Source organism: Arachis stenosperma, chromosome 10 (genome assembly GCF_014773155.1).
Source record: "Arachis stenosperma cultivar V10309 chromosome 10, arast.V10309.gnm1.PFL2, whole genome shotgun sequence".
In the NCBI taxonomy this organism is placed as follows: Eukaryota; Viridiplantae; Streptophyta; class Magnoliopsida; order Fabales; family Fabaceae; genus Arachis; species Arachis stenosperma.
The window spans coordinates 133872465-133897787 of NC_080386.1; the positions used below are offsets into that span (position 1 = coordinate 133872465).

General features: G+C 37.1%; 3 protein-coding genes across 4 annotated transcripts; all 3 read left to right on the top strand.

The window, feature by feature from the left end:
• Window positions 1-5558: 5558 nt before the first annotated feature.
• LOC130956258 (deSI-like protein At4g17486) lies at window positions 5559-8512 on the top strand. Of its 2 annotated transcripts, none has more exons than XM_057883305.1 (4): window positions 5559-5771; window positions 6827-7084; window positions 7165-7452; window positions 8012-8511. In XM_057883305.1, exons 2-4 carry the CDS (start codon window positions 6871-6873, stop codon window positions 8254-8256), a joined length of 747 nt encoding a protein of 248 aa, XP_057739288.1. In that variant the 5' UTR covers window positions 5559-5771; window positions 6827-6870; the 3' UTR covers window positions 8257-8511. The 2 variants fall into 2 exon arrangements, with proteins under 2 accessions (XP_057739288.1, XP_057739287.1); XM_057883304.1 differs by lacking the exon at window positions 5559-5771 and adding an exon at window positions 6545-6760 and having other exon boundaries at window positions 8012-8512.
• Window positions 8513-18894: 10382 nt separating this feature from the next.
• Window positions 18895-20028, top strand: LOC130957844 (F-box/kelch-repeat protein At3g23880-like). The gene has a single exon (XM_057884689.1). It carries the CDS (start codon window positions 18895-18897, stop codon window positions 20026-20028), a length of 1134 nt encoding a protein of 377 aa, XP_057740672.1.
• Window positions 20029-22297: 2269 nt separating this feature from the next.
• Window positions 22298-24141, top strand: LOC130955692 (UPF0496 protein At4g34320-like). Its single transcript, XM_057882617.1, has 2 exons — window positions 22298-22540; window positions 22743-24141. The coding sequence occupies exon 2, from the start codon at window positions 22763-22765 to the stop codon at window positions 23882-23884; it is 1122 nt and encodes a 373-aa protein (XP_057738600.1). The 5' UTR covers window positions 22298-22540; window positions 22743-22762; the 3' UTR covers window positions 23885-24141.
• Window positions 24142-25323: the final 1182 nt, after the last annotated feature.

A 25323-nucleotide genomic window follows, 5' to 3' on the forward strand; every position in this document is an offset into this window, starting at 1 on the left:
AATACCATAAAACTCACCTTTTTTTATAAATAAATACATGATAATATTTTGATATAAAGTTTACCAAAACTCAAATTTTATCCAATTTTAGTGTAACTCATAAATAATGTGATTTTATCGAATTTAGGATTGAATAAAAATTTCAAAAATCAATTCAGTCATTATTTAAAACTGAATTCAAATCAAGGCGAATTTGATTTTACCCAACTAACCATATCTAGGAAGGTAAATCGACAATCAAACCCAAATAGTGCAGCTAAGGCTTTGATCCAGCGGCATAATTAGATGTCTCACAAAGAACTACATAAGGGTTCGGATCTGGGATAAGTTCAGGAAGTAGAATATAAAATTCATAGAATTAGTGTATGTGTTGGCTGTTATGTCAGACCAAAGAAAAAAAATAAAAAAAGACAAATAGATAAAAAAATATATATAAAGGAAAACGAACTATGTTAGTTATTAGTTATTAGTTATTTCAAAGTGAAGGGGCTTCCCTCTTGATTAGGCATCTCCACATCCTTTGCTTGTTGGAGTCATATGGGGATCTCTCCAGTGAATAAAAAACTAGATGGTGTGCAGTATTTAATCTAATCATTCACCATATTTTTTTTTTATTTATTTTTGGTCTCACTATTAAAATCAAAAGTAAGAGATTGCACTGTATTTTATCAAGTGTTAAAAAAAACTGGAGAGGATCCATTTCCGAATCATATATAACGTTGCTTTAGGCTGGATGCATTTAATATAAGTTTAGAATTTCGAGTTTAAATTTTTGGATGCGTTATTTAATTTAAATTTAAAATTTTTGTATCTTATGTGTAATACTTTTATTATGATCATTATTGATAATTGCACCAAGTCCGGTACAATTTATCTTGTTAAAAATTTGTTTAATTTGTATTGATCTTTACTTATTCTGACTTCTGAGTTTGGTCTTATACACTTAGTATTTAAGCATATATAAGCATAAATGATATGAAATTATATTAATTTTTATTAAATAAAATGAATATACTCGAACGAATGGGATTTATTCTTTCTTAATCGATAGTTGATAGTTTAATAAGTTTTTTTAATATAAATAAACTTTAAAATTTTATATCAATGTATATAGTATAACTACAAGTTCAGGCTTCTCATTCATCGTTAGTTTCATGTCATGAAACTTATTTAAAATAATAAAAAGAAACGGTATAAACTGACCAAATAGCTGCAAACAAAATTGTCAAAACAGAGTGTAGACAAAATTATCAAAATTAAGTGTAAATAAAATTATAGAAATAGAATATAGATAGAATTGTCAAAGGAGTCCAGAGATATAACTGTTAAAAAAATATAGACAAAATTGTTAGAGGAATACAGACGAAATTGTTGAAAAAAAACACGGCCAAAACTACTAGAATAGTAATGAATCGTAAAAAGAAAAAAAAAATTGCCAAAAAAATGACAGATTGTCAAAAAAATAGCGAATTATCAAAAAACTGCCATTAAGTGGCAAACTGTAGAAAAGATGATGTACTATAAAAAATAGTAATAAATTGTTAGAAAGTATGGTCCAAACAGAATAGTTGAAAAGTAATTGGTTTTTTCACGAAAATTGTAAATATACCAAAAAATGTGAAATCAACAAGAACAGAGTAAAAATTCTAAAAATAGAGAGCAAAATCGAAAAAATAACACAAAAAAAATTTAGTAGGGATCCTACGAATGATGACACATCAACTGCCACATCATTTGCCAAATCAACATTGCAATAACACATGGCAACATAATATAAGTTGACGATACCATGTCAGCATGCTAATTACAAATAAGCCCTAATCAACGCAAGGTCAATGGCGAAGAATGTCAAACAGAAACATGGGTTAGAACCGTGTTGGACTAACAGGTGAAAGATTTGGACCATTGATATGGAAGCAGATCCAACGGCGAAGATGATGTAAAATCAGAGCTGTTGATCTGACCCATTAATTAGATGATCTAGAATGAATATAGAAATAGATGGAGAGAGAAGGAGCAATCGACTTCTGGAGGAGTATATATAGATGCGTATGGAGACTCTGAGAATAGTGATTTTAGATGTGTTGAACTCGGGATGGAGAGATGAACATAAGGGTGTGAGTGGTAACGAGTGAAGATGCTGAAAAATTGATAAAAATGGGTGAAAATATTGCGGAAGGTGATAAAGGTGGTGGTTGACGCGCAACAGCACTTCAAGTAATGCATGTGAGCACATTTCGCAGCAGCAGCAAATGGTGGAGATGGATTCTGTCATCTCAAAACGCAAGACAAAGATAATGACAAAGTCTGGAAGTATACTGCGAAAAAGAGCAATGTTAGGGGCCAGCAACATTTGTGATTAATAGCCATCAACTAGCCATCAATGATGATTTGATGGTGTGAGATTTCATCCAATGGCTCATCTTTCTCTGCTGGTTACATGGTGACCAAAATGCAATAAAATTGCTGACTCCCTAGACTTTTCCAAAATTTAATCTATGAAAACTGAAACATCGTGAAAGATTAAAATGTGGTTTATGACAAAAAAGAATATTATTAAAGAATGATTGAAAAATAAGAGAAAAATACTACAATAAAAAAAAAAGATTTTAGCCATTAATAAAAAAATTCGAAAAATTTATAGAAAATATCATGACTCTCATCTCATGTCAGAACAAGAGAAAAAACTAAAAAAATAAATTTATTCAAATGTGTTGATAATAAAACCATACAAAACTATTTTATAAATGCATATCTAACTACTATTGTAAGTAAATCTATCCCTGTCAACTACTGTCCTAACAACTCTAATAATACTCTAATGATTTTTATAGTTTCAAATATGTACTTCCCAAGTTAATTTGAAATAACGAAAAAAGAAAAATATAAATTAAACTAAAGAAACCAAAAGAGAATGATGCATCTCAATGCTAAAGTGTGAAATAACAACATTCTTTGGTTTTATATTAAATTACATTTGGTTGTTAATTAGCACGCATACGAAATATTATTCTTTTTTTTTTTCCTTTAATGAAAATTTGAACTCTTTTAAGTATCTGAAATAGCTGGAGTTCATAGGATTCCCTGAACCATCTCCAGATACATAGAAGAACAATATAATGTATTATATTATTCAAAGGACGATTACACATATAATATACTAATTAATCACATTCCAGCTGTTTCATCATGAACGTGTGGAATCCTTATTTTTTGTTACAACTTGTGTATCCCAAAAACACAAAAAGGAGAAGAAGAGAAAAAAGAAACTAAAAAAAGGATTATTTTTTTTTTATTTTTGGTGACTAAGAAAAGGATTAAAATGTGTAAATCCTGCATAATATGATATAGGGTAAAGTATATCTTTTATTTCTAAAATTTGACAAAAATGTTAAAAATTATCCTAAATTTTATTTTATTTTTAATTTTGTCTAAAAATTTTTTTGATTTGTATCAAATATATTTTTGATGGCTAAATTTTTAAAAAACAATCTAACAATAATACATGAAAATTATGCTCAATTTACTTGTGTTGAGGGTTGTTTTTATAAAATTATTATTGAATTAATCTTAAATTTTTAAAAAATTAATCGTCAGGAGTATATTTGATATAAATTAAAAATTTTTGAGACAAAATTAAATTAAAATAAAATATAAAGATATTTTTAAACTTTTCTCAAATTTTAAAGACAAAAAATATACTTTTATCTTGTGATATATTTGAAAAAAATATTAGATAAAATAAACTCGATAGATAGCATGGGATATAGTACTTTTTCTTTTAATTTTTATTGACCAAATAAAAATTATTTTGCAATAGCTAGTGATTATATTTTAATATATTTTTTTAAAGTATGCTCAAATTAGAGTAAGGATTTTGACTTGAGAATTTAAGGTCTTATACTCTTTTACATTAAGTATCAATTGGAAGAAAAACAAATGCTTAGTATATAAATTATAAAACCTAGTAACTAAGTATTACACTAAATATTACTATTAGCATGTATTAGTTAGTGAGAATTGCTTAATGAAAATAAACTAAGAAAAAAAAAAGACCAGATTTCGATAAAGCAAAAAATCCAGAAAGAGATAGAGTGAGTCATCATTCAACGCAATATGACATTCAGTCAATGTCAATTTGTCAAATCCGGACAGAATTTCTTTCAGGTTTTTACTTTTACTTTTAGTTGCAAAAAATCTTGGTTTTTTTTAGTGACTAATAATCTTGGGGATGTTAACTTTTTTTAAAGAAAAATTGCCAATATTATTTAATTAGGGTTTTTTTTTATATATGGAGAAGATCGAAAAAAAATGTAGGAAAATATTATATAATTATAGATCATTATCTATTTTTTCATAATCAAAATTCAAGTAGATTAAACACTAATCATTTCATTAGGTCAAAGTATGTCTCTAGTCTTTACTCTAAAGATTTACACAAATTCTTACAAAAATACTTACAAATAATTATCCATTACAATGATTATTTACCATAATTTCACATTTTCATATAATTTAGTTGGCATTTTACATTGTTAATTCATAGTAAGAATTTATCTCAATGTATAAGTATTACTTTTACTAAAACAAACCTTACATTATAAAAAAATAAAAATAAAATCTTAAAGCTAATATAAAGAACTACTTTTGAACCCCAAAAAAATAAAAATAAAAAGAGGAAAAGCAGTGTATTTGCACATAGGAAAGTTGTTTAAATGGGCTTATATATTTATTGATACTAGATTACTAATGCATGAAAATTTAAATATTATTTAAAATTAAATATTGAATAAAATGATAAATAAATTTTAAAAAATTTACACTTTAGACATATTAGTCCCTAAAACAAAATACCAATAAAGTTTTACAGGATAGTAGATATAAACACACTACTTTTAAATTAACCGCTATGATTAGAGTGAAAAATTTTAATTTAAACTAATTTGTCCACGTTTATTATTTTAGAAGGCTTTATTAGTACTTTTTTTTAAGAACTAATCTATTCGAAATATAAATACCCATGAGTTTATTTGTTATTTTACTCTAAAATATTTTACAAATAATTTTTTAGGTTTAATTACTCTATTGGTCTCTATAGTTTCACGAAATTTTTAATTAGGTCCTTATACTTTTTTTCCTTTTAATTGAGTTCTTGCACCAATTTTTTTTTTTAATTGGGTCTCTACACTTTTTTTTCCTTTTATTTAGGTCCCTATACCAATTCTTTTTTTTTAGTTGGGTCCCTATAAAATTAAGTCAATTACTACTAAGAAGTACTTAATTGAAAAAAAATTAGTGCAAGGACTCAATTAAAAAGAAAAAAAAATATAAGGATCTAATTAAAAATTTTACAAAATTATAAAAACCAACAGAGTAATTAAACCAATTTTTTATACAGAATGTATTATAAACAAAATAAATAAAAAATATGTGAAATTAATGAAATTATGATTGAAATGGTGATTGGTCACAAAAGAAGACAAAGCAGCTGCTTGTGTCTGCACTCTGCACTCTTATTAGTTATTACACAAAAATATAACCCAAAAAAAAAAAGATATCTTTCTTTCTCTCTCTTTCTCTTTGTTCAATCACTTGAAGCCTCTTACTCTAATAATGTGTGTTTGTGTTGTGTTTTGTGTCAGAAACACACTGTGAGTTTCAGAAACACATTGTTGTGTTCCTTCCTCCAATGCCTTCTCTTCTTCACTCTTTACCACTTACAATGCCTCTCCACAACTTTCTTCACTTCACTCTCTCTTCTTCAACTACAGGTTTCTTAATCTTATGTTAATCTCTCTTGCATTTCTTCTTCTTTTGCTCCTATGCTTTCTAATCTGATCTTTACTCTTCAACTTTCATTTTTCTTATTTTTTTCAACTATTTTAGCTCAGATATGAGTTAGATCTTAATTACTGTTAATAAAATCTTACATGCTCTAAATTTTGCTTAGTTTGAAGGTTGGAAATTAAGTTGTTACAAGTTCATGAGGAAAAAGGAAAATTAGAATTTTTTAGTTGTTGAATCTGGTGTGTTGGCTAATGAGATTTAAAAACTAATCTGTTTAGTTTTAAAATAATGTTCAAAAAATAAAAACATCACAATCATTCCTTGTCTTTTGGAAAAAGCTGATGCTATTAGTATTAATCCAAATTCAGGTTATTAGTTACTTAAACCTTTTGAAACAATCTTTGAATTTTATTTCCCCCTTCTTCTTGTTCTTATTTTTCTTAAGATTCCAGATGGGACATCATTACTCTTACTGAAACAATCTATGAAGGCATAGATGGTTTAAAATAAAATAAAACTGAAGTATAATACTATACTATAAAAGAATCCAATGTTAATGTCTTTGAATTATTTTGTGGGCACTGCATAAGCATATGCTATGCTTCAGATACTGCCTTTTTGTTTGGCCCAAGTAGGGTCATATATACTAACAAATTCATAATATAACCAAAAGATCTTCACTATTTGTGTCTGTTTGAAAAAGATATAACAAAAAATCTTTACTATCATAGAATACTCAAAGCCCCTTGTGCGGTCTCTTGCTTAAATTCCAGTGATTAGTCTCAAATCCATGATTAAAATTCCACAGATTTTGAACTGTGTATGAAGTTTGAACATAAACTACTAAACATCCTTGTCTTATCAGAGTACATAGCTGATATTATTGCGAATTATGTGGCTTGCAATGATAAGAAGTATCTTAAGTTGAAGAACATGGATCTAGGTTGATGATAGTATCATTTGAACTACCTAGGTAACATGATAACTTAGTACTTAAAATGTTCTGTCCTTGGTCTTAAATTTATATGCTGATATGCAGGTAGGTAATATAGTTATTAACCGGCTCCGGGTACCATCACTAAAATGAAATCAGGATTTAAGAGTAGCTGGCATTCTGTCGTCCGGCTTCGACTCAAAGACAAATCAGCCACCCCATTTTGCATATTCTCTAAAGTGAAATCAGCTGGAAGCATTATTCCTGGGAAAGCACCTGTTTATCTCAATGTATATGATTTGACAACAGTAAATGGCTATATGTATTGGGCAGGCCTTGGAATTTTCCACTCTGCTGTAGAAGGTAAGCTTTTACAACTTACTTCCCTTTTTGTTTCCATGATTATTGTCTGAGACAGAGTTGTTCTGTTCTTGCACTGGCAGTTTATGGAATAGAATATGCATTTGGAGCTCATGACTATCCAACAAGTGGTGTGTTTGAGGTTGAACCAAGGCAGTGCCCTGGCTTTAAGTTTAGGAAGTCTATATACATGGGAACTACTAGCTTGGATCCTCTCCAGATTCGAGACTTCATGGAGCGACAATCTGCGAATTACAACGGCGATACATATCACTTGATTGTCAAGAATTGCAACCATTTCTGTGAGGATATTTGTTACAAGCTCACTGGCAATTCTATCCCAAAATGGGTCAATAGACTTGCAAGAATAGGTACATGAAATTTTCTTCAAAAACCACTTTTTTATGAACTAATTTGCACTCCACAGTCCACTCCATCCTAAAATCTTAGCCAAGGAACTGAGTTACTTGATGATAGTCTTCCAGCCTCTCTAGCAAGCAAGATTACGCGATGAATCCTGCTAGGGAGCCAATGGTTTATTTGGCCCAATATGAGTTAAAAAATGAATATCCAGGGTAAAATACAACTAATTTTTCAAACAAAATACATTCATACTATCCAGAATAATCATCCGAGTACCAGGATAATAAACATTTGATATCCTACTGAATCGAACATCCCTAAACCCCCAATTGTACATATTGTACTACTAATTTTTCAAATAAAATACACTCATACTATCCAGAATAACCATCCGAGTACCAGCCTATTGAATCGAACATCCCTAAACCCCCATTGTACATATTGTACAGATACTCTATTGGCTCCCTATACTTCCTCTTACGCGATAGGACGCATAGAATCGTTCGTGAAATCTAGAGTGGTCTATCCATACAGATGCTTAACTGACTTAACATGTGTTTCTTGTAGGTTCCTGTTGCAACTGCATACTCCCAGAATCCCTTAAGATTACTACAGTTGAGCATGATCCAAATTTTGAAGGGTGTGATAATGAAAAGAGGAGGCTAAGAACAGCCTTCAGTTGCTTGTCATCAATCTCAATGCCACAAAGGGAAGTATCAATGTCTTCATTATTTATGCACTCTCATTATAAAGGTTGCCTACCACCTTGGGAGTTAAAGAGATCCAAAAAGGGATCACCAAAGCAAAAATGATAACTATTCTTCTTCTTCTGTAGAGTATCTATTGTGTTTCTGATTAACTCAAATCTTATCATCATCATCATCATCATATAATTCAGCAACTCTAGAAGTGCAAAATTTTCTGTCCATAGTCATCATTTTGAATATCTTAGCTTAAGGATTTGGCAGTTTTCATTATTTCTTTTCTTTGTTTATTTGTTTTGGGTTGTAATATTTTCCTGATTGTGAATTCATGTCAAATGTATAATGTATTATTATTGATGTGCTAGAAGCAGAGCTTCTCTCAACTAAGATACTTCATTTCCTTCATATCCAGATCCAGCTGCTTCTTCTTTCATGAGAAGTAACTCATAACTCAAAGTCAAAGTCAAAGATAACGTCAACCTTAACAAAAAAATCAATAAACTAATCTGTATTATTATTATTATTTAAAAATAACTAAAGTGGATCTTTCTAAAGTTAGTTTGTATTTTTTAAAATTTAAAAATCTAATGTACTTTATATATTAACTACTTTTTAAATTTAACAATTAAATTTATATCTTTTATAGTATTTTCAAATTTTAAAAACTATTTTACCAAACATAATTATTGCTATTTATATTTATTAAAAGTTATTTTTAATTTAATTTACCAAACATAAATACTACACTTTTTAAAAAATAAAAGCATTTTAATGCCTGGCTCATTTTTTTGGATATGAGAAGTGTTACGGTATGTAACCGGAGATTAATACAGCGGATGGCGTTCGGCGGCCCAAGTGTATAATAGAGGAGGACTCCAGGTAGGTCCGCAACTCGGGAAGCTCCGTCCGACTTGTGCTCGCGTGTGAATGGGGGGTGGTACCTGCAAAGACACTCCGATGCCTAAGTTAGCAAGAGTGTGAGCAGGTCTTAGAGAGTATTGGACTTAGGGATACCTGAGGGGATGTCAGTGTATTTATAGAGGTGAGCCAATAACCACCGTTGGTGTAGTGCCGTATCTTTAGGGTGGTAACCGTCCCCATTATCTTGGGGGAGGTTAAGATATGGCTTTATGAGGCGGTTAGAGAGATTTTAGGGGCGGTTACTCATTTGAATGAGTATTTATCTGCCAGCTAATCTCACATCCGACCTCTTCATACCAAGTCGTGGTTGACACCGACTTCTTATGTGAAAGTCGGTATTTTGTAAGGCTTATCCTATTGGATTAGGCCTTTCGGTTGGACCTGGGCCCTTATCATTGGGCCAGGGTATGAACAGTGCCCCTACTTGAGCCCAAATTTTCTTTAAAGTTTGGGTTCAAGTATTCAACTCGGGTTCGTAGTCGAATTGTTTGAGGGAATACGGATCTTGGAAACCGACGTGATTTTCGCGACCTTTGATTTCTGACAGTTACGTCAATTCAAGCGTCGTGTCCGTTGAGGGATCATTTAGGGATTGAGGGCTTTGGTAACGGTGCAGTCTCATTAATGACTGCCTCGCTTTTTACCGTTATGCCCCTTAGCCTTTTTTATAAATACTTTCCCTCTCTTTCCATTTTCCGTTTCTGCAATCTTTCAAACTTTCTCCTTATCTTGTTCGTACTGCATCCTTGCGTTCGAAGACTTCTGTTCTTCTCCAACCTCCATTTTCGGATAAAGGTTAGTTTTGTTTTTTCCATGCCATGCTTTATGTTTGCATGTTTTGTTTTGCGAGTAGATAGGTTGACCTGTAGATTCTGGTTTCGAATCTCTCTTCTTTAGTGGCCGTATTTTTTGATTTTCTTTTTCTTTTTCCTTTTTGTAGGTTTTCTGCCACTTTCTTCTTTATATAAAAATGGCCTCTGTAGACATTCTTTCTCAGTGGGTTGACGATACGGTCCTTGGGGAGGAACCGTTGGTTGACGCTGAGTTCATCACCCACCTTCGTACTCATCATAGGCTCTGTACTTCGGACGAGGACGAGCCCAAATATGAATTGATAATCCCGGGTCCTGAAGACCGGGTCTGTTTTGGGAGAGCTAATGAGGCGGCCCCTCATTTTTTCTTCATGTATGAATGTATGATCACCCGTTTGGGTGTTTTTCTTCCTTTCTCTGATTTCGAGATATCCGTTTTGCACCACTGTAAGGTTGCCCCTACTCAACTCCACCCCAATTCATGGGGTTTTTTGAAGATTTACCAGTTTATAAGCCACGCTCTGGACTTCCCGACTTCCTTGAGAATCTTCTTTTATCTTTTCCATATGACTAAGCCCTTTAGTGGGCTAAACAACAAACAACAATGGGTATCCTTCCGAGCCATTCAAGGTCGGAGGATTTTCACCCTTTTTGACGAATCTTTCCATGACTTCAAAAATTTCTTCTTCAAGGTTCAAGCCGTAGAGGGTCACCACCCCTTTTTTCTGGACGAGCATTCCTCCCCTCGCTTTCCCCTTTATTGGCTGCCGGCCACCCCTTGTGAAAAGATTGGTCTAGATGACCTAGACGAGGTGGAGGTGGCCATTGTGGGGTTTTTCCGAGAAGCATGGGGGATGGCCCCATACTTGGATACGAGGAAAATTCTCCAGGGGACGTCGGTCTTTGTTCAATCTTGCATAGGTAGTGCATGCATTTCTTGTTTCCGAGTTGCATTTTGCCGACTTGTATTTTACCGACTTGTAACTTGGTTGTTCCTTTTGTAGATATGGAAAAGAAAAATGCTCAAGAGTCCTACCAGCGGGTGCAAGAAGCCAAGGCAAAGTCCCGGGCCAGGTCCGGGGGTTCCAAGGCGGTCGTCTCTCCTCCTCCTCCTCCTCCTCCTAGAAATGTGGGTACTCCCTCTCAACCTCTTATCCTCTCTTCCTCCTCAAGTTTGGCTCGACCACTCCCTTCTGCCCCACTACTTTCCGAGCCAGAGAAGAAGAAGCGCAAGACTTCAGAGTCTGGCCCTTCTTGGGAAGGTGGGGTTAAGGCGGATGCTTTTGCATTCGTCCGAAAGAACATCTATCCTCTCATAAATATGGATGATGTTTCTGTTCGGAAACACCTTGCCACTCTGGCCGAAGAAAGTTTTAGGGCGGCGGGAGTTTGTGGCAAACTTTTAGACATGTTTGAGAAGACTCCTCTCAGCTCCTTGGGGACTTCCTCAAAGGTTGAAGAGCTAGAGGAGAGGCTTCTTTTATTTGAAAAACATCAAAAGGAGTTGAAGGAGGAGAGGGATAAGTTGAGGAAGGAGAGAGATGACCTCCGGGAGAAGGAGAGCCAGCTGCGAGCCCAATGTACTATGAAGGTAAATCTAAGGAAGGCAGCCCAGGAGAGTTACCAAAGCCTATTTAAAGATATGGTGGAGGTGAAGAAGGACTTGATGAACTCTCGGAATGCTTATACTGAGTTGGAGGACTCTATCGCCGATGGTGCCGAGGAGTCTTGGAGAATTTTCTTGGAACAAGTCAGAGTTATCGCTCCCGACTTGGACCTTTCTCCATTACATCCTGACAAAGTAGTTATTGATGGCGCCATTGTTGATCCTCCTGTTCCCGAGGTCGTTTCCGAATCAGACCTGAAGACTCGGGGACAGAGGATTATTGAGTCTCCTCCTCGTCCCCAAGATGCTCCGAGTTCTTCAATCCTCACTCCGACTTCCTCTTTGGCTCCTCCTCCCGGTCCTGGTGGTGTTCCTCCTGGTGATTCCTCTACTCCGTCCAAGAAATGACTCTTTTATTTTTGTGGCTATATGGGGGCCCGGCCTGTGGGTCCCCCCTTTTTTAAACTTCTATTTATTTGCTGGTGGTTGTGAACAATTTGCTTCTGGCCTTTCAAGACCGTAAACAAAATATTCTGTTTGTTGCCCTTTTTTGGATAAGGGTTTTAAACAAAATAAATGCCCTTTTTGGATAAGGGTTTTTTAATCGAAGTAGGTGCCCTTTTTTTGGATAAGGGTTTAAGTTACTTTGCGCGTGCACATGCTTTTCTATTTTGAAATATGTTTGATCTTTTTCGAAAAAACTTTTTGCTAGCTTGCATTATTTTCTCGAGCCTTTTTCGTGGAAAGGCTTGTATGCAAGCTTTAAACTTTTCAGGTTGTCCTATCTCTTTTGTTATCCTTTATACTCGACTTTGCTTTAGTGAGTTTTTATGACTTAGGTTATTTTTGCGATGCGTTTTTCTTCTACTCGGTGTTATACTCCGATCTGTGGATCAAAGTTTTCCAAGTTTCCCTACTCGGGATCTCTTTCCGACTTATGAGTCGGGTTGGTTCCCGAGTTTTTACGATCGACTTATATAACCTCTTTACACCGACTTGTACCTCGTCGTTTTATCCTGACGACCATCTAGGTCGGTTCATGGGATTTTCACGCTTTGTCGAGCTTAAGTCGGCGCGTTTCGTAGAAAGACTTAGAAAAATAAAGGAGGATATTATAAGAGATATTACGAATGAAAAAGATCTTTATTAATCGGGAAGGTACCTTTTTGCTACTAAGGGTCTTGACAGTATATTTTCCCTTAGCCTCTACTATGATGCCTCGTTAAAAACCCCTCTCCAGAAAAAACCCTTTTTGGGAAAAAATCATGAAGCTGGGAAAAGAGTACATCAGGGAGTAGGGTTCGCTTCTAACTGTAGTACCTTTTCATATTACAAGCATGCCACGACCTTGGTAACTCAGTGCCATCCAGGTCGGTTACTTTATAATAACCTTTCCCTAACACTTCCTTGATTTTGTATGGCCCTTTCCAATTTGCGGCGAGCTTTCCATCTCCCGATTTGTTGACCCCAATATCGTTTCTAATTAGGACCAGGTCATCTACGGCGAATGTTCTTCGAATGACTTTCTTGTTGTATCTGGTAGTCATTCTTTGTTTTAATGCCGCTTCTCTTATCTGGGCGTTCTCTCGGACTTCGGGGAGCAAGTCGAGCTCCTCTTTGTGCCCCTGTACATTTCCGACCTCATCATGGAGAATTACCCTTGGGCTTTGCTCACTGATTTCTATAGGAATCATGGCTTCTACGCCGTAGACTAGTCGGAAGGGTGTTTCTCCTGTGGCGGATTGGGGGGTCGTCCTATAAGCCCATAGCACTTGGGGGAGCTCGTCAGCCCAAGCTCCCTTTGCTTCCTGTAATCTCTTCTTCAGTCCTGCCAGTATGACTTTGTTAGCTGCCTCGGCTTGCCCATTGGCTTGTGGGTGTTCTACCGAGGTGAATTGATGTTTGATTTTCATACTGGCTACAAAACTTCTGAAGGAGGCGTCGGTGAACTGAGTCCCATTATCTGTGGTGATGGAATAAGGTATTCCATACCTTGTGATAATGTTTTTGTAGAGGAACCTGCGACTTCTTTGAGCGGTGATAGTAGCTAGTGGTTCTGCTTCTATCCACTTTGTGAAGTAATCTATTCCCACGATCAAGTATTTGACTTGCCCTGGTGCTTGGGGAAAAGGACCTAACAAATCCATTCCCCATTTTGCAAAAGGCCAGGGGGAAGTTATACTGATGAGCTCTTCTGGTGGAGCCACGTGGAAATTTGCATGCATCTGACATGGCTGGCATTTTTTCACAAAGTCTGTTGCATCTTTCTGCAAGGTCGGCCAATAGAATCCTGCTCGGATCACTTTTCTGGCCAGCGATCTCGCTCCGGGATGGTTTCCGCAGATCCCACTATGTACTTCCTCCAACACCTCGGTGGTTCTTGAGGTCGGTACGCACTTTAGTAATGGCGTTGATATCCCTCTTCTGTAAAGGACATTTCTCACCAAAGTATAATGTTGTGCTTCCCTTCGGATCTTTTTAGCCTCTTTTTCCTCTTTGGGGAGGATGTCGAACTTCAGGTATTCGACTAAGGGGTTCATCCATCCGAGGTTTAGGCCGACTACCTCAAGTACCTTTTGTTGATCCTCTGTTTTTGATACCGAGGGCTCTTGGAGGGTTTCCTGGATCAGGCTTCTATTGTTCCCTCCGGGTTTGGTACTTGCTAACTTGGATAGGGCGTCAGTTCTGCTGTTTAGATCCCGAGTTATGTGCTTAACCTCGGTTTCCGCAAAGCGCCCGAGGTGTTCCAAGGTTTTTTCCAAGTATTTCTTCATATTGGGGTCCTTTGCCTGATACTCTCCATTTATTTGGGAAGTCACCACTTGTGAGTCGCTGTAGATCATCACCTTTGTAGCGCCAACTTCTTCTGCTAACTTTAATCCGGCAATCAAGGCTTCATATTCTGCCTGATTGTTTGAAGCCGGAAATTCAAATTTTAAGGAGACCTCTATCTGGGTTCCTTTTCCATCTACCAATATTATGCCTGCGCCGCTCCCCGTCTTGTTGGAGGATCCGTCTACATAGAGTTCCCATGTAGTCGGTTTTTCCTCTTGTTCTCCTGCATATTCTGCAATGAAGTCGGCGAGACATTGGGCTTTAATTGCAGTCCGAGTTTCGTATCTTAAATCGAACTCGGAGAGTTCTATCGCCCATTGAACCATTCTCCCTGCAACATCCGTCTTTTGGAGGATTTGCTTCATGGGTTGGTTTGTACGGACTCTTATTGTATGAGCCTGAAAGTAAGGTCGTAGCCTTCGTGAGGCTATCACTAAGGAGTAGGGAAACTTCTCTAGTTTGTGGTACCTTAGCTCAGGGCCTTGTAGAACCTTACTGGTAAAGTAGACCGGGTGTTGACCGACCTCGTCTTCTGTGATCAGGGCTGATGAGACAGCCCTGTTTGCGACGGATAGGTATAGGACGAGGTCTTTTCCCGGTATTGGTCGGGTCAAGATAGGAGGTTGACTTAAGAAATTTTTGAACTCTTGGAACGCCTCCTCACATTCCGGAGTCCATTCAAACTGGCATCCCTTCCTTAACAGGGAGAATAATGGAAGGGATTTTAGTGCCGATCCTACCATAAATCTGGAGAGGGCTGCAAGTCGGCCATTGAGCTGTTGAACCTCTCTTAAACAAGTCAGGCTCTTCATTTCTAGGATGGCTCTGCACTTGTCGGGATTGGCCTCAATCCCCCTTTGTGTTAGCATGAAGCCTAGAAATTTCCCTGCCTCTACTGCGAAGGCGCATTTTGCGGGATTTAGTCTCATCCCATGCAACCTTATAGTGTCGAAGACTTGTGAGAGGTCGGTTAAGAGGTCGACTTCTTGCTTGGTTTTTACTAACATGTCGTCGACGTATACCTCCATTAAGCTCCCTAAATGGGGGGAAAACACTTTGTTCATCAGCCTTTGGTACGTGGCTCCTGCATTCTTCAGTCCGAATGGCATGACCACGTAGCAATAGTTGGCTTTTGGTGTGATGAACGATGTTTTCTCTTGGTCGGGTTCATGCATCGGGATTTGGTTATATCCCGAGTAGGCGTCCATAAATGATAGGTATTGGTACCCTGAGCTGGAGTCCACCAGGGTATCAATACTTGGTAAGGGATAGGGGTCCTTAGGACAGGCCTTATTCAGGTCGGTATAGTCGACGCACATCCTCCATTTACCATTTTGTTTTTTGACTAGCACTACATTGGCTAGCCATGTTGGGTATTTGACCTCTCTGATAAAGCCGGCTTCCAGGAGCGCCTGTACTTGCTCTTCTACTATGGAGGCCCTCTCTAGGCCGAGCTTGCGTCTTCTTTGCTGTATAGGTCGGGACCCTGGGTAAACCGAGAGCCTGTGAGACATGAGCTCGGGATCAATCCCGGGCATGTCGGAAGCCTTCCAGGCGAAAAGGTCGGAATTAGCTCTTAGGAGTTCACCCAACCTTTGTTTCAGGGTTTCCCCTAGGTTGGCTCCTATGTAAGTGTTTTTTCCTTCCTCCTCACCGACTTGTATCTCCTCGGTTTTTCCACCCGGCTGGGGTCGTAGCTCTTCTCTGGTTCTTGCTCCGCCCAACTCTATGGTGTGGACTTCTTTGCTCTTTCCTCTCAGATTTAGGCTTTCGTTATAGCACTTCCTTGCCAATTTTTGATCTCCTCTCACTGTTGCTATTCCTCCTGGAGTCGGGAATTTCATGCAGAGGTGAGGAGTTGATACCACTGCTCCGAGTCGATTAAGGGTAGTCCTGCCGATTAAGGCATTGTAGGCTGACCCTTCGTCGATGACTATGAAATCTATGCTCAAAGTCCTCGATTTTTCCCCTATTCCGAAAGTTGTGTGAAGGGGCAAAAATCCCAGTGGTTTTATTGGCGTATCTCCTAACCCGTATAGGGTGTCGGGGTAAGCTCTCAACTCTTTTTCATCTAACCCTAGTTTGTCGAAGGCGGGCTTGAAAAGGATGTCCGCCGAGCTTCCCTGGTCTACTAGGGTTCTGTGGAGATGGGCGTTAGCTAGGATCATGGTTATTACTACGGGATCATCATGCCCGGGGATTATCCCTTGCCCATCTTCTTTTGTGAATGAGATAGTGAGAAGGTCGGGCGTCTCATCCCCGACCTGATAGACTCTTTTGAGATGTCTTTTGCGAGAAGATTTGGTGATTCCACCTCCCGCAAATCCTTCTGAGATCATGTGGATGTGTCTCTCAGGGGTCTGTGGTGGGGGATCTTTCCTGTCCATATCATCTCGCTTCCTCTTTCCATGGGTGTCCGACCTCTCCATGAGATATCTGTCAAGCCGACCTTCTCTAGCCAGCTTTTCTATCACATTTTTGAGGTCGTAACAGTCGTTGGTGGAGTGACCATATATTTTATGGTACTCGCAATACTCGCTGCGACTTCCCCCTTTTTTATTTTTAATAGGTCTTGGGGGTGGCAGCCTTTCGGTGTTGCAAATTTCTCTGTATACGTCCACTATAGAAGTCCTTAGAGGAGTATAGGAGTGATACTTTCTGGGCCTTTCGAGACCGGGTTCTTCCTTCTTCCTGACTTCCCTTTCCCTCTCCCTAGAGGAGGAAGTAGGTCCAGGTCGCGAACTCAGGTCTCTTAGTTTGGCATTCTCTTCCATGTTGATGTACTTCTCGGCCCTTTCTTGTACATCACTTAGAGAAACGGGGTGTCTTTTAGATATGGACTGTGAGAAGGGACCTTCTCTAAGTCCATTGACTAACCCCATTATTACTGCCTCCGTAGGCAGGTCTTGGATTTCTAAACATGCCTTATTGAACCTTTCCATATAGGCTCGTAAAGACTCTCCGACCTCCTGTTTTACTCCCAGGAGGCTTGGTGCATGTTTTACTTTATCTTTTTGGATTGAGAACCTCATCAGGAATTTCCTTGAGAGGTCTTCAAAACTAGTGATGGATCTTGGGGGGAGGCTATCGAACCACTTCATCGCTGCTTTCGATAGAGTGGTCGGGAAAGCCTTGCATCTCGTAGCGTCGGAGGCATCAGCTAGATACATCCGACTTTTGAAGTTGCTAAGATGATGCTTTGGATCCGTAGTCCCATCATAGAGGTCCATGTCAGGGCTTTTGAAGTTCCTTGGAACTTTTGCCCTCATTATGTCCTCGCTGAACGGATCTTCTCCGCCCGGGAGTTGATCTTCTCCTTCATCGCGGGAGTTCTTGAGGGAGGATTCTAGCTGCAAGAGTTTTCTTTCTAACTCTTTTCGCCGTTTCATCTCCTCTTTAAGGTACCTTTCGGTTTCCTTTTGCCTCTCCCGCTCTTGTTCCAATTGCTCCAGGCGGCTATGGACTAGTCCCATCAATTCAGTTACGTGGGATGGTCCACCCTTTTCTGATTCACGTCCATCTGAGGAGTTTACCTTTGGATTCTTCATTCCAGAGGTACCCTCTCTGTGTTGGTCGTTATCTTGTTGTTGGGCCATGTCTTCGTTGTCATTACCCATGTCCAGATTCTCTTGTTCAGAATCTGTTTCCACATGGCCTTCTTCGTGGGATCTGTCCGCCATCGTTGAATGATCTCTCGGGTCCCCGGCAACGGCGCCAATGTTACGGTATGTAACCGGAGATTAATACAGCGGATGGCGTTCGGCGGCCCAAGTGTATAATAGAGGAGGACTCCAGGTAGGTCCGCAACTCGGGAAGCTCCGTCCGACTTGTGCTCGCGTGTGAATGGGGGGTGGTACCTGCAAAGACACTCCGATGCCTAAGTTAGCAAGAGTGTGAGCAGGTCTTAGAGAGTATTGGACTTAGGGATACCTGAGGGGATGTCAGTGTATTTATAGAGGTGAGCCAATAACCACCGTTGGTGTAGTGCCGTATCTTTAGGGTGGTAACCGTCCCCATTATCTTGGGGGAGGTTAAGATATGGCTTTATGAGGCGGTTAGAGAGATTTTAGGGGCGGTTACTCATTTGAATGAGTATTTATCTGCCAGCTAATCTCACATCCGACCTCTTCATACCAAGTCGTGGTTGACACCGACTTCTTATGTGAAAGTCGGTATTTTGTAAGGCTTATCCTATTGGATTAGGCCTTTCGGTTGGACCTGAGCCCTTATCATTGGGCCAGGGTATGAACAAGAAGTATGTATGTGTTGTGCATTATTATAGAAAATGTGGGTACTAGACATGGATATGAGAACAACTTTTTCTAAAATAGGAATGAAAATTTCTTTGTAAAAAAATTATTGTAGAAGAAGGAATTTAAATTTTGGTAAAAATAATCAAACCCTCTGATTTGTGTACTCAGAAATCGAACGGTCCGATTTTTACTACTGACACCACACTTGCGTAAAGCACCTATACACTCCATATCTGCGTCCTACACCATTTCTCCTCCCACATTTAAATTAAAAAGTGTGCCAAAACTACCTTTGCAATTGCATTTTGAGGGCATGCACATGGCGGCTCAACACCCAACACGGGCGCTCCTCTTGTGTGAAGTGGTGATGGAGATCCTCTCTTGGATTCCTGCAAAGCCTGTCACGCGCCTGAAGCTTGTGTGCAAGTCATGGAACTCCATCATCTCCCACCCTCACTTCGTCAAACTTCACCTTCACCGATCACCCAAAAATGCCATCCTCCTCTTTACGCGAACACAAGCGCTCACCCTCGGCGAAGAAGAAAAACAGGACTTAGTGTTGAGTACCGTTGAATCTTTCATCCGAAATCCATCATCCTCTCTTGATGCTCAAGAGAATCGCCACTCTCTACATGTAGATGACCGGGTTTCGGGTTCATGCAACGGGTTGGTTTGTGTGGCCCGTATGCTTTGCGACCACAACAACGGTGTTTGCGATATCTGGTTTCGTTTATGGAACCCTCTCACAGGGTTTGTTTCAGAGAACTCGCCGTGCTTACGTGTCAATGTGTATAATTCTTTAGGGTTTGGGTATGATGAGTCAAGTGACAGTTACAAGGTAGTGACTCTCATTCGGGATTCTGTAACTGCGCAAGTTTATAGCTTCCGTGGCAGTTCTTGGAAGACGATCAACAGTCTCCCTGCTTTTCTGCTTTTCGCTGAAGATATTAATGGCCACTTCATCGGTGGCACTCTTAATTGGCTAGTTCTCCGTAACCCGCATGGACCTGGTTATGATTGGGCTGATGTTACACTTGATATGTTCATGATTGTTTCTTTTGACCTGAAATCGGATACACATAAACAGATTCTGCTTCCAAAGGGTATCGATGAGGTCCCCGGTCAAGAGCCAATTCTGGGAGTTTCGGGAAATAGCCTGTATCTTCTTCATAATTACAAGAACACTCATTTTATTGCATGGCAAATGAAGGAGTTTGGAGATGAAAATTCTTGGACTCAATTGCTAAAGATTAGTTTTCACCATCTCGGTGTTGAAAGGCTATCATTTACGGAGTTTATATTTGATAATGGAAATATCTTCATGTTGAGAGGCAGGCATCGTTTTGAGGTAGTTTTTTATGACCGAAGAGATAATAGTGTTAAACGCTTTAACATCAACAATCTTGACTTCGATGCATTTGATTATGTTGAGAGCTTGGTTCAGCCTTGTTAAAATTCGGTTCCTATTCAAAGTTTTGCTCCTGCAGCTTTTTGTTTTGTTATTTTAAATCCTTATATTTCATGTAGGCCCAGCAAAGTTCAGGTTATTGTGATTATTTTGGTGTTTTCTTACTTTGGTTACTTTTTGTTGTTGGATCCAAATTTGTAGACTGATCACTTTTATTTTGGCTGCAAACTTTATATATACAAATGCATCAAATTCTAGCATTCTTATCGTGACTACTTGTTGCATAAATTTATTAATTTTTTCTTCATCAGACTCCATTTCCAATAGTGATGGAACCAAAAAACTTACGTGTCAGAGTATTGTTTTAAGTTCTTTTTTTATTCGGAGTACATTTGTGATGGAGCATATGATTTCTTGGATCTTTAGATACATGTCTAATAGGATAGCAACTAAAATAAGATTGCTTTCTTAGATTGTTATATACATGTCTAATAGGATGGTAACTATGTGTATTCTGAATTTTATTGCTGTAAAATAGTTAATACGAAAAAAAGATGATGAAATATTGACTAATGAGAGAATTTTTTGCCACTGAAAAAGTTAGATGTACTTAAGATCCTAAAATGACGTTGTAGTGGGATGGTTGGGAGGTTCTATTGCTGTTTTGTCAACAAAATTATCTAAGTCCAAGAATTACATATCACATTAGCAGCTGAAAATTTGTTTCAATGCAATAGAAAATTTACTGCTAAAAGTCACAATTGACATTGAACTATAAAATGATAAGTTTGTTGCTATCATTATTTGCTGACATTGCTGCACTGCTAATACTAAATTGTCCCCATTCACTAGAAATCTCAGCTCATGAATTAACCATTTGAGTTGTCAAATGTTTCTTATAGCTATTTTACATTCCCAATTTGATACGAATAGCAACTGCACAATGCAGCCACTGCCATGTTTAGTTTGCTTAATATAAAAGCCAGGTACTGTAACTATTATGTACGCCATTTTGACAATTCAATCTATGCTTTGTAAGATCAAATCGTAGACTTGTAACCAATTTTTGGCATCACTTATGCAAATAAAATATGAGTATTTTGAATACCAATTTTAAACTCTTGAACCATTATGTCTCTTTTAAAAATCCTCCTTTCTCTCTCTCTTTGTTTAAACTCTATTCCAACAAGTTTGGATCAATATTTATTTATTAATAGCTTGCAAAACTTTCATTGTGGAAGAAGTGAATGGAAAAATAAATGCGTATATCCAAGTTACTAAGTTACGGACTTAGTTGTCAATGAAAATATAAACAACAATTTTTCAGAATTCAAAGTTCTCACAATTTTTGAGGAACAGAATTCTTCAGCAGTGCAGCTATCCCATTCTAATGATAGATCTTCAATTTGTTCTTTCTTCTTCATATTGGCTTGTGAAGCATCACAGGGGTCTACAATGTTTTGTAGCTTTGAAATGCAGAGTTTCCCCTGCAAATTTCATGTAAAAAATTTAATAAAATAGCTTTTGATTAAATTAATCTTGAGCTCTTTTTTCAACTATATACAAAAATCAAATTCCAAAATCCATTTTTTCACAAAAATAATAAAGCAAAACATATCCTATATTAGTAGGAAGTCACTCACACAAAGACATTTAAAACAACTTTTTTTTTAAAGATATTTTTTAGTAATTAAAATTTAACACATGTAATCGACTAAATAGTATTATTTATATTTAAATTAGACCGGACAAATCAATTTGACTAAAAATTTGGTAAATTAAATCTGAATTGATCTAAATTAATATTTTTTATAAAATATGACTACAATATTTTTATTATAAAAATAATTAAAATATTTATATATATATTAATTATTTTTTATAATAAGAGTATTACAGTTATTTTTTATAAAAAAATATTAATTTAGATCGATTTAAGATTTGGTCAGTTTTTTAATTAAACCGATTTGTTTGGTCTAATTTTTTTAAAAAAAATTACAATTTAATTAATTATATATATTAAATTTTAATAATTAAAAATGTTTTGTAAAAAAAATATTTTAAACGTTTTTATGTGAGTAGTTTTCGTATTAGTATAAGATGGTTAAATTTTTTTTGGTTATTTTATAAATTTTTTTACTATAGAAAAAATGCAAAATGTATGTTTGAAAAGTTGACGGTGCACGGTGCACCATAATGAGCATAGTGCATAGTAGAGAAGCCAGTGTCTTGTCTTGTACTCTTTATTCTTCCCAAGTTAGAAAGCCTCCTTTTGAATCGAGTTCTGAGTTTTCAGTTTTCACCGTCACGGCGTCACTCGATGCAGCTCTTCGCGTAATTATATTCTAACTCGTTATAACGCTGCATTTTCCTTCCCGCGTTCTTTTCATTTTTCTCTTCTTCTCTTTCTTTCTTAAGCGTGCAAGCCATTTCTTTTTTCATTCTCAACTCTCAACACTCTTCCATTCCTTTTCCCCTTTCTCTATTTAAGTCCTCTCTCTCTCTCTCTCTCTCTCTCTTGGATTTCTTCGTCTTCTTCTTCGGTTCCTATTATAAGGTTTGAACTTCTCAACATCTTTTCTCCTGTGCTTGACTTCCAATTCTTCATCAATTTCGTTATTATTTATTATTTTTTAGTGCGATCTCTGATGTATGCTAATCGATGAAAGTAGGATTTTATTGGATAGATCCTAGATTAGATTACTTAGCTTCGTGTAGTGACAAATTAGGTTTCTGGATTTGAAATTGAAAAAAACTAGATTATATCGTGATTGAAGCAATGGGGATCCATTTGAGCAAGAACACCACTGAAGCATCATCTTCTGCTGGCATCAACTTCAATTCCAATGTAGCCACTGAATTGAGCTCTTATGAGGCTGCTTGCAAGATTGATTCTGATATGCAGTCCTTTGACGCCGCCCTTCAAACTCGCACGAATGAAGCCATCAGTACTATTGCTCTTGGCGTGGAACTCCGCTCCCTTTCGTTCGAATCGCTCAAGCAAGTTACCAAATGCCTCTTGGATATGAATCAGGATGTTGTAAAGATGATCTTGAATTGCAAGAGAGATATTTGGAAGGACAAAGAGCTATTTGATCTTGTTGAGGAGTACTTTGATAACAGTTTGAAGACATTGGATTTCTACAATGCTCTGGAGAAGTGCCTGAAGCGCGCTGCGGATAACCAATTGCTTATCCTTGTTGCCTTCCAACTGTTTGATGAGGAAACCGAGGTTGGGAGCAGCCGGTTCGTGAGGACACTGCAGGGGCTGAAGAATTTCAAGGCTGCTGGTGATCCTTTTACTGAGGAATTCTTCCAAATTTACCAGTCTGTGTATAACCAGCAGATACTTATGCTTGAGAAGTTGCGGCTGAGGACGAATAAGATTGATAAGAAGCTGAAACACATACATACTTGGAGGAAGGTGTCGAGTGTTATATTTGTGGTAACTGTTGCTGCTGTATTGATATGCTCTGTTGTGGCAGCAGCTGTTGCCTCACCTCATGTTGCAGCCGCTCTGGCTGCTGCTACTGCGATCCCAATTGGCTCAATGGGGAGGTGGATTGACTCTTTGTTGAAGAAATATGAAGATGCACTTAAAGGGGAAAAGGGGGTAGGTATCTCGGCACAAGTTGGCACTTATGTTGCTATAAAGGATTTGGAGAATATCCGGGTTCTCATTGATCGGCTGGAAGTTGAGATTGAATCTCTGATGCAGAATGTTGATTTCGCCATCGAGCAAGAAGCTGTGAAGGTTGCAATAGAGGAGATCAAGAGGAAGTTGGGAGTATTTATGAAGAATGTTGAAGATTTAGGAGTCCAAGCCGATTCGTGTAGTCGCGACATTATGAGGGCAAGGACAGTGGTTCTACAAAAAATTATAATGCTTCCTCACAGCTGAAGTCCTTCTTCTGCATTGGCAACAAGTAACTCTTAATTTGTTGAGGAATTGATGTGTTCCTTATTTATATTTATGAAATTTCATTGATTTTCTGTTATCATAGGTCCATGAAAACTTGGGGGTATATGTTTGTAGAGGAGTTTCAGTCATTTGACATGTGTAGACAGCTAAAATATCTTTGTTTGCAGACCAAAAAGGACGAATGTATGTAATTGATTCATTAGTGTCTGAATATCATTTGTTTGTTGATGAACTAATTCTTTTTAGTTTTACATACAAAGTAAAAAAGAATGACTTTTTCTACAAGTTGGTGCAAGAAATTCTCAGCTATGATGGAATTGCATGGACTCTTCAGTTAGTTCAAGGGAACCTCCACCATTACATTCTAACATATTTTATTGTTCATAATTATGAAGGGAAACATAACGTGTTCTGTGCTGTCTGTCACATTTTCGAGGAATAAATTTAAGGGTCGTTGTTACTCATGGAAGATGCGAATCATTGTGATAAGAAAAATTAAAAAGGAAAAAGTCAAAAGCAACTTAATTCTTGATTTAGTACTAAACTAAATCCATTATTCTTTCTACATATTTTTTAATGAATGCAAAGATTCCTCATTATCACTTAATAATTTCAATCTTCGCCTAACCTTGTCCAACGAGAATTCTTCTATAAAAAAATGTATCTTCCTTCATTTAATATTAATGAAAGGATTGGACCTTCATAAGCCGTAGTTACAATGCAACTTACAAAAAGGTTAGTTGAGGTGCTATGCAGTCTTAACTCTTAAATTAATAGAAGAGAAAAAGACAAATAGGTCATTGACTTTTTGATCCGCAGACATTTAAGTCTTCGAGGATATGAAAATATATTTAAGTTCCCGACTATTTTAAAATTTGGACATATCGATCCCTCATGTTCACTTGGGTTGTCAGAATCAACAGAAAAATCAAACGTGACTCTCATTGTACTGACTTAGTTGATACATATGCACATGTGAGAGAGTTTTTAAAATTGGACAAATTGGACTCAGTGATCGATATGTCCAAATTTTAAAGAGATCGGGGATTTAAATGTATTTTTAAATTCTCAGGGACTTAAATGTTCACAGACCACAAAGTCAGGGATCGATTTGTCATTTTCTTTTAATAGAAAGATTGACATTCTGATACAAAAGTATGTCTGGTTTCGATTCTAAAATATATAAAATCAGATTGAAGTATAGCTCATTTTTAACTTTGATGGGAAACTTGGTGTGGTGTATATTGCTAGATAAATCTAGGATAACAGTAAAAAATGGCCAATAACCAATTAATAGGGGCTTTGCATATGTAGTTTTTGGATTTTAAATGTGTACTTAAAAAATTTGTGGATATATAATTCTTTTTCACTGATTTTATTATTTCAAAGCATAACCGGTGATTGTCAATATCACAATA

What these genes read in the sequence shown, in the direction of transcription:
- LOC130956258 (XM_057883305.1), top strand. Translation starts at nt 6,871, where the DNA reads ATGAAATCAGGATTTAAGAGTAGCTGGCATTCTGTCGTCCGGCTTCGA. An exon ending in TTTCCACTCTGCTGTAGAAG is followed by an intron (nt 7,085 to 7,164) that starts GTAAGCTTTTAC and finishes TTGCACTGGCAG; the next exon opens with TTTATGGAATAGAATATGCA. An exon ending in CAATAGACTTGCAAGAATAG is followed by an intron (nt 7,453 to 8,011) that starts GTACATGAAATT and finishes TGTTTCTTGTAG; the next exon opens with GTTCCTGTTGCAACTGCATA.
- LOC130957844 (XM_057884689.1), top strand. Translation starts at nt 18,895, where the DNA reads ATGGCGGCTCAACACCCAACACGGGCGCTCCTCTTGTGTGAAGTGGTG.
- LOC130955692 (XM_057882617.1), top strand. Translation starts at nt 22,763, where the DNA reads ATGGGGATCCATTTGAGCAAGAACACCACTGAAGCATCATCTTCTGCT.